The sequence below is a fragment of the Misgurnus anguillicaudatus genome, chromosome 1 (assembly GCF_027580225.2).
Source record: "Misgurnus anguillicaudatus chromosome 1, ASM2758022v2, whole genome shotgun sequence".
In the NCBI taxonomy this organism is placed as follows: Eukaryota; Metazoa; Chordata; class Actinopteri; order Cypriniformes; family Cobitidae; genus Misgurnus; species Misgurnus anguillicaudatus.
The window spans coordinates 31,050,009-31,059,541 of NC_073337.2; the positions used below are offsets into that span (position 1 = coordinate 31,050,009).

General features: G+C 35.8%; 1 protein-coding gene across 1 annotated transcript; it reads right to left on the reverse strand.

The window, feature by feature from the left end:
- Positions 1-1,877: 1,877 nt before the first annotated feature.
- LOC129431984 (C-type mannose receptor 2-like) lies at positions 1,878-6,002 on the reverse strand. Its single transcript, XM_073869032.1, has 4 exons — positions 5,496-6,002; positions 3,599-3,934; positions 3,348-3,433; positions 1,878-2,675 (listed from the first exon to the last, which is right to left on the reverse strand). The coding sequence occupies exons 1-4, from the start codon at positions 5,998-6,000 to the stop codon at positions 2,538-2,540; spliced, it is 1,065 nt and encodes a 354-aa protein (XP_073725133.1). The 5' UTR covers positions 6,001-6,002; the 3' UTR covers positions 1,878-2,537.
- Between the last annotated feature and the right edge of the window lie 3,531 nt (positions 6,003-9,533).

Below are 9,533 nucleotides of genomic sequence, written 5' to 3' on the forward strand. Positions count from 1 at the left end.
TAAGGTTTAAAAGTGTTACAAAGGTAACAAATCATTACCGAACATCTTATAATAATCTTTTCATTAATTATGTTTAAAAGTTGATTTCTTAAACTAAATACTTCAGGTTAAAGGTTACACTTACACCAGCATAATAGATTTAATTTTTTTGAAAAGTCCAGGGCTGCGTTTCCCGACAACGTTCTCTCTTAGCGCGCTGCGAAGACTCTTAAGTTAAACCTTAACTACAGGTTTACCTTTTCTAGGCGTGTTTCCCGAACTGTACCTTAGAGGGTTTCTTAAGGTATACTTTCTTACGTACGACGTTACCAGCTGCTGTCCATGGCGATGGTGCTGAATAGGTTGATATCGATTGCTCGACAATCAATTGTTCACTTTATGTAATAGGTACTTCGCTGCGTTATGAGAGAGCGGTGTTATTTATTAAAGAAACATTTCAGAAATAGTTCAAGTTACATTTATTGGGAATATCTGGTAAAAATATTTCAAATTGAAAACAACTAAATATAAACCTTGTATATTTTATTTTATATCAAACCCGTGCAAAACTCGCAACTTCATGTCCAAAAGTATAATGCATAAACTGCTCCAATGCATCCATTATTCCTTCACTTTAAAGGATAATTTATATTAGGGGTTCGCAATAAATGCGTTGCACAGGGGAATAAGGTGGGTCGTGCAAGTCACCTGGCTTGGCATAACACTTAAAATATAGAAAAACAAATTGTTGTTCATTAGTTCACGCGTTTATGTGTTTGGACACTGCGCAAGCAGCGCGTTTACAATGCGGATAACGCTTAATGGACGCATTTCTGGAGCCGCGCCTGTCTGTTTATCTTAAATATAACATAAAATATATATTATATGATATATAAATATATAGTATGACTGTTTAAGGTTTAAGCTTTGATTAGTTTTAATGTGGAAAATTTGTTGACCTTATACAAGCAATTATCAAGTGGAGCATTTTCTTTTTAATGTTTATAAAGAATATGGCATGCAGTTGCCTCAAAGTTATAAAACATTAAAAAAACTTCGATGCAAAGTCGAATTAACATCAATAATAATATTTAGGAAAATCAACAATTATGATTTCGTGATGAATGTGCTCCCGTGGCATGCAATTTTTTAACTTGATTTGTTTTATTTGCAGCTAAAATAGCCGGTAAACTAAAGTTTTAACGGATATGAAATGCACAAATAAAATAGTAAGATTCGCTGTATAGCTGCCTGCCATAGTTTCACCAACTCCTCCACCCAAAATCTTTTTTTAATAGTTTCTTTAGCCTGTAATAATAGTTCACAGCTGATGTTCCTTTGGAAAAAAATATAAAAAATCTAACAACCATCAGTGTAATAATGTCTAATTATGTGAATGTTTTATTCTTAAAATAAATAAAAAATGCCTAATTTAACACGGAGTGTACTTCAACTTTATTTTAAACAGATATTTAGTTATATAGACTGCAATATACACAAGCTTTTATCACAGTCATGGCCCCTAGCGGAGTCAAGTGGGATAAGGTATAGCTAAGATTGCTCCAGACCAACCTTCCGAACGAACGACTTACAGAAGAGATACGTAACTAAGAACGTTTCGGGAAACACGTATTAACGATAAGGTACAGCTTAAGGTACAACTTAAGAACGACGTAGAGCTAAGAAGGTTTCGGGGAACGCAGCCCAGTTCTTTTTAAAAGTTTACACCTTGAACTTAATATTATTATATTTTTACAAATTATATTTGATATGGATAAATATGATACTAAACCAAATTAGAATAGATTAAATAGAATTTACTTCTAATTACAATAGAAGTAAACTCCATAATAAACATTTTATATATAATTTCAGCGACTCAAGTTTGATCATTTTTGTTTAATGCATAGCATTCTATTACAGACTTTACAGTCAACGCATGCAGCCCTTGCTGCTACTACAAGCATCACACCCCAACTAAAACCTGTTTATGTGTGTATATATATAAAGGGACAATAAAAATACAGACCGCAAACGCAACTCTTACAAAGTTTACTGCAAAATAGATTGCTGTGAAAGTACTTAAAATGAAAACAATAATAAAAACAAAAATTGACTTCTAATGCTGTGTGCACATCACCAGAGACTTTGCCGCTGTGTGCCACTCATCTCGTTCAATGAGGCCATGAGAAGGCGTTCCTAATTAAAGTTGAACAGTTCTTGATTTGGTCGAGTAGATAGAGACGCCCACTTCCTTTTGCTAATGTTCACTGTTGATTGTGTTGCAGAAAGTCACCAAGTTTTGATTTAAATGAACGAGATTGTGTCGATCTGTCAGCGCAAGAAACTGACGGTGTGCACGCAGCATAAGACACATTTTGTCAAATTAATTTTTGAAATGCCTTAGATTATGCAAGATTAATTTGATTAATTAAAATATAAAATGAATTAAACTAAAAAATTTAATGAAGTAAAAATTCAATTAATATCATTTTTAGAATAATTTGATTTAAATAAATAACAGTCTTTAATATCGTCAGATATGGTACCTGTTATATTTAAAAGGAAGGGTCTGAACAGTGTGTTTGATTCACTTCACTTTCATGTTTTGATGTGAAAACATTTCCATCTGGCTGAACTCTCCACGTCAATGTTGTGTCATTCCCTATCCCACGATCCTTCAGTTTCTGCTTTATCTGAAGAACAGAATCAATCATGAGTACTGATCACACAAACAAACTTATTTTACCTAAACTAAAAACACAACTGACACTTTACACCAATAGGATAAAAAATAGGACATACAAAAATGTAAAGAAAAGCTAAACTATAACTAGATATTTTTTAAAAAAAGAGTCGGATAAACACTAAAAATCACCAGTCAAGTATTTATTGATTTATTTAACTAGATTTATTAATCATTTAAGCCAGTAGTCGACCGATATATGGGGCGATATATTGTCATAATTGATATTTGGGGGGTGAATGTGCCTATAATTTTTTTCATGTCAGTATTTCTACTCAGCAGCATTAATGTTTTGTTCCTTAAGAAAAGTAATTTAAAATGTAAAAATCCAACCACTCCTCTTAATAATCCTCTGCAAACAAGGATTGTCCATTGCTGGATTTACATAATTCATTCAGACAGATAGGTTGAACTATCTGTAATCAAACTGCATTTTCTATTATGTGAACGTCTGTTAGCTCATTTGCATTTAAAGGTACACACATGAAAACCATATTTTTCTGATCTCACCCAAGTAAGGGCATTTTATAAATAAATGATCTGTGGGACTTTACAAACACATTCTGGGCTCACTCAAGACTTATATTACATCTTGTAAAAGTGGTATAATAGGTCCTCTTACCAACTGTAAGATTCTCTTCATCACCGCAGGATCATTTGGATTCTGACTCGATTTCAACTCCACTCTCATGATCTTATTCTTTGAATCTGTTAGAATATTACATGAAGAGATCAACAAAAACTTACATCTGTAAATAATTACATTTTAATGAGTGCCAGTTGTTATTTTAAATTTCAAAAATAAAGTTGTTTATACTTGGAAATTGCAAAAAGTGTTGGCCAGTTTTGATATTTTTTACTCAAGAAACTTACAACGAAAGCAGAAAAATGGAAGGGTCTCTGTGCAGAATCGATCATCAAATCCATCAAGAGTTGTAGCGCCACAAAGTGGGTATGCGCCAGTAATGTTAGGTTGTCCAGTGCTCCAGTTTATGGGGAACTTGTTAATTGTATTATCTGACCACCTCCAATTGTCCTTAAACATACCAATCCATGCTTTGTCATATCCTACCATCATATTCACCAGCAGGTCATTTTCAGTTTGATTCAAAATCATGGCCAGGTGTGTGTGATACTTTGTGCAGTAAGCCCAAGCATCTACCTGTGACTTGTTTTGAGAGATGAAAACAAACCTGTCTGGTTTGTTCACTGTGATAAAATGAGAATGAGGTCATTTGTTACATTCCTTTTTTACACTAAATGTCTCCTTGTCTAAACAAACCTGATTCAACTCAGCTTTATATCTGCTTTTAATTAGGGTGATCGTACTTGCCATTTTTCTCAGACGCATCTTCCGGAAGTCGTATTTGTCCTCAGGGTTTAATATTTCAGGTTCTATTTCAGACAAGCAACCGTTACACTTCATGATGACGATTGTATGTTTTATGTTTTTAATTGAAATGTGAGAACCTTGATGACGTATGCGGTCGACAAATACGACTTCCGGAAGACACACCCAAAATCCTGGCCAGTACGCGTCTTGGATGAATGGCATGTATGATCACCCTACTTTAAAAAAAATGCTCATGAAGACCTGAAGTCAGTGTGTCAAATAAAAGAAACATTCACCATTTGTACTGTAAAGGAGGCTTCCAAACATCAAAATCCCCAGTGTTACATTAACATTAAAACATTATTTAACATTAAATGGGGGTACAAATGATGTTTAGGGTGATCATACATACAATCGTGAAAAATAATTTTCCAGGGTTAAGGCCCATTATTTCTCCCAGGTGAAAAAGTAGTACACTTCCATAGTGTACTTAAAGTGCTTTATTTTCGCACACTAAGTTTGTACTTAATATACTAAAAATTTATCTTTAGTACTTCTTAACTCTTTCACCGCCATTGACGAGATATCTTGTCAGTTAAGAGAAAAACGCTTCCGTCTTTCTGCAATACCGCTATTATCCACCATTATGCGCAACTTTTTTAAACCCGGAAGTATTGCCCTATGACAAGCTGCTGCATGTCCGTGTCTGTTTTAAAGATCGCTCTGAATGGGATCTCTATGAAAAGTCCATCACAAAAATGAAATTATCTCTGCTTTTTGCTCAAAATGTGGTGTTTTTGCAGAAACCTACCCATATTCAAATGCTGATTACAAAAGAATCACTTAAGGTAGGATGAAACGTTTTTTTTTTTTTTTTTTTTGAAAGCAGAGGGTCTGTTCTTTCATTTGATGTATTGTATTTTTATATATTTAAAGAAGAACATTTTCTGGAAGGCATTAAACTTTGGTGAAAATCATGAAAAACGCTGGTGCTGGCTGGCAACTTTTTAAAAAAACGCTGGCGGTGAAAGAGTTAAGATGTTCTTAAGATTATCATTTTTAGCACATTTTAGTTCATATTTATGGTGTCTCAAAATAGCACAGTGAAGTAAACTTAGATGATCTTAAGAACATCTAAAGAAGTACTAAAGATAAATGTTTAGTATATTAAGTATAAAATTAGTGTGCGAAAATAAAGCACTTTAAGTACACTATGGAAGTGTACTACTTTTTCACCTGGGCTACCATGAACACCACTTTCATGAAGATTTGTCTACACACAGATTTGTGCTGTCGAACTGCCTGCGGCCTCGTGTCTCTGGTTTAATCACAGCCATTCTGATATACAGACATATCACACTCCTACTCGAGCAATATCGCTTCAATAAATAGTATTCACCACTCACAATATATACATTATATAGACATGTTTCTTACCAGTGAAGCAAAAAAATGGTAACATTTGACCGCATGCTGTATCCTCCCATCCACTGGCACTGATAACAGCACATTCCTCTTTTCCATAAAAGTTGTCTGGCTGTCCAGGCTTCCAGAATGAGAATACTGCGAAATTTAACGTATAAATCCACCCCCAAGTGTTATTTTTTCTGTACCCTCCAGTCCAGGCCAATGGAGGCAGCACAGTGCTAACCGCTTCTCGTAGACTTGTCTGGTCTTCAGTGCTTGCAATTGTGGCCAAGTCAATGTGATATTTTTTGCAGTAAACTTGTGCATCAGCCCAGGTCTTATTCTCCTGGATGAGAACAAATTTATTTGAGTTGCTCTGTGTGAACATCCAGAATCCTGTTGAGACGAAAGTAATAAATAGTAGACAGAAACATTTGAAAATTAACTTTGTCAGACCCCAGGTGTTAAATGAGTGTTGTCCTGTGTCTGTATGAGTGCACTGACCTGAGAAAAGCAGTAACTGAATCATTTCCATTGGTGATGGGTTAACAGTCTACAGCGAATCCTAAACAATAAATGAAAAGAGTTTATTAACACATTTAAATAATCTGAAAAAACTTTCAATGTGAATTCTAACAGCTGCTCTGACCTATACTGTATATAGTTAGTCAACTTTACTTAATACAAACTAGTAAGAAGTAGGGATGTAACGATACTTCGCGATACAAAAAATGCCACGGTGTTGCATTGTGCATGGTGGGGATATTTATACGATGCCGTTCTTTTCATTTTATTCGTTGACCGGACAACACGTGATCTATTCTGTACCAGTGTCACCTGTGCTTCACCGCAGTCACACAGACATCGTTTGAATCACCTGCTGCTTGAACTGAAAATCAGCAACATGACTTTGGTAGAAACAGAAAGTGATATAGATAATGCCCCGTCATCTTTTAAGTTCAATGTCTGGCAGCATTTTGTTTTCATATCGCTCGACGGGAATCTTAATCAATCGCACGGACACGTACACACAAAAAAACATGTCCAGACGTGCGCTTCTATCCATTCAACCGCGTGCTTTCCTGAAAGCATAGTTACCTTGTCGCACATTCGTCATTTGAGCCATGTTGGATCCACAACATAGTTGATGATGTCACGTGGGAGGTGGAGTAATAATTAAGCTGTAAATAACGTAAATTTCATCAAAAGACTTATCTTAAAAACAACAACAGATAACTAAATCACAAAATATGTAATTCATACGCAAGTTCCCTCTTACGTCACTCCTCACAGGGATTCCCCAGGACTGCGCACATGAGCAGTTTTTAAATGCAGCACTTTATTTCTGTTTACAAACTTAAAAACGTAATATGACATTTTTATATATTTAGAATGATGGACATAGACTGTACTACATTTTTTGCTAATTTTGTTCAAAATCATGATCAATGAAAGTCTACATATTATAATAACAAGGAACTATGCTTCTAACGACAGATGAAGAGCTGTCGTTCAAACCAAAAAAGTTTGCGATGCAGCTTACGAATCTTCGTTTAAACTATGGTTTCAGGAAACACCAAATTGTTGAACTTACAACAGTAGTTGGCTAACGATGCTGTTGGGAAACACACCCCGGAATGTTAAAAAAGGTTGTTTAAGCATCCTCTGGTAAGATTTCATACATGCACAAACATCTTTGATGAGAATTGACAATGGTTTAACTTTAGTTCAGATTATATTGAAAATCAGATTTGTCTGAAATAAATTTTATGGTGATCAGTGTTTCTGTTAGTTGTGCAGTTGAATTTAATTAAAATAATCCTTTTTAAACATTTGCAGTAGTGTTTTTTTCAAAACATTTGTACATTGACAACTTACTGTCATTGTTGAATTTAAATTATGCCTGATTTATTTAGGATTTTAACACTTCATCAACATTTTAATTAATCAAAATACTTATTTAAGGATCGAGCCACATATCGGCCCAACAACGGATTCCAATGGCATGGGTCAAGGGATCTCTTGTTCTTTCATGTCTTGGCGCTTCTAAAAGAATAATTCTAATATCAGGATTAAATTATTTTCTTTGACCTCTGTATTTAAATTATAATCTGACTGCAATTTAATATAATAGAAATTTAGTGCATTGTACAAATTATCTGTTGATCATAATTTAGATATTTGATTAGTTAAAAATTATCATAATCTTAGTTATTCGTTCATTATGGACCTGATATCACACAGACTACACGTTGGCTGTTGTGTATATCTCACAGACACAAAATTGTCAGTCTGATCTTAGTCAGAGGTTGCCAGGTAAACTATTACTTTTATGTCTGGCCGCCCCATGCTTGCTCCGATCATAAAAATAGTTATTTTAGTCACAATCATGCAACTTGCTAAGTCAGGTAAATCTGAGAGTCCTGGTGAATGTGTCCCATGCTCCATTCAACATCAAAACATCAATTTGATCATATCCTGACATACTTGTTTTGCGGCACTACCTGACTCCTTCTAATCTACTGGAAATAACAATTTCTGAAATGGTAAATGAACTGCATTTATATAGCGCTTTAAACATACCTATGGCCATCCAAAGCGCTTTACAATTAGCCTCACATTCACCCATTCACTCCCACATTCATACAACGACGGCGGTGTCAGCCCTGCAAGGCGTCATCCAGCTCATCGGGAGCAGCTGGGGTTAGATGTCTTGCTCAAGGACACCTCGACACTTGGTCTGGTGGAGCCACCAACCTTCCGATTTGTAGACCACCTACATGAACCACTGAGCCACTGAAGAATTAAAATGAATCAATACTAACAATTTACAGTGGCAAGAAAAAGTATGTGAACCCCTAGGAATGAACTGGTTTTCTACTGTGATTTGCCAAAAAATGTGATCTGATCCTCATCTAGGTCACAACAATAAACAAACCCAATGCGCATAAGGTGACAACACACAAATAATTCTAGTTTCTTGTGTCTTTTTTGAGAACCCCCATTAAACATTCATAGTGCTGGAGTAAAATGTAAGTGAACCCTTGGATTTACAGTTTGTTGAGCCTCATTTGGCAGCAAATACTTCAAGCAAGCACTTTCAGTAGTTCTGAATCAGACATGCGCATCGTTCAGAAGCAATTTTTGCTCATTCCCCTTTACAAAACCGCTTTAACTCAGACACATTTGTAGGATGTCTGGTGTGAACCGCTCTCTTAAGGTCATTCCACAGGTTAAGGTCTGTGCTTTGACTAGGCCACTGCAGGTGCATTTTGTTTTTCTTAAGCCACTCTGTAGTGGATTTACTACAATGCTTAAGGTCATTGTCCTGTTGCATCAACTAACTTCTACTGAGCTTCAACTGGTGGACAGCCACCCTGACATTATCCTGTAGGATTTTTTTTAACTTAATAATTCATTTTACCCTTGATGATGGCAAGTGGTCCAGGCCATGAAGCAGCAAAGCAAGCCCAAATCATGATGTTCCCTCCACCATACTTCACTGTTGGGATGATGTTTTGATGTTGGTAAGCTGTGCCCATTTTCCGCCATAACATTTTCCCAAAAAAATTCAACTTTTGTTTCATCAATCCATAAAACATTTTCCCAGTAGCACTGGATTTTGCCAAGGTGCTCTTTTGCAAACTTCAGGCTCACAGCAATGTTTTTCGGGAGAGCAGCGGCTTCCTCCGTGGTGTACTGTCATAGACACCGTGCCTGTCCAAAGACTTGCGTATGGTAGACTCAGGCACAGAGCTGTGTGCCCGTTCCAATGATGTCTTCAAGCCTTTATCTGCTACTTGTGGGTTCTTCTTTACTTCATTGAGTATTCTGCATGGTGTCTTAGGAGTCATCTTGACTGTGCGCCCACTTCTTTCCTAGAGGGTAGCTACAGTATTTAACTGTCTCCATTATAGACAATTTGTCTAAGTGTAGACTGATGGAGGTCTAAACATTTTGAGATTGTTTTGTATCCCTTTTCAGCCTTATGGAGTGCAATCTCATGATCAGATATCTTTATAAGAGCATGGTTTAGAAGAGCTGATGCTTCTTAAGGACAGCAATCTT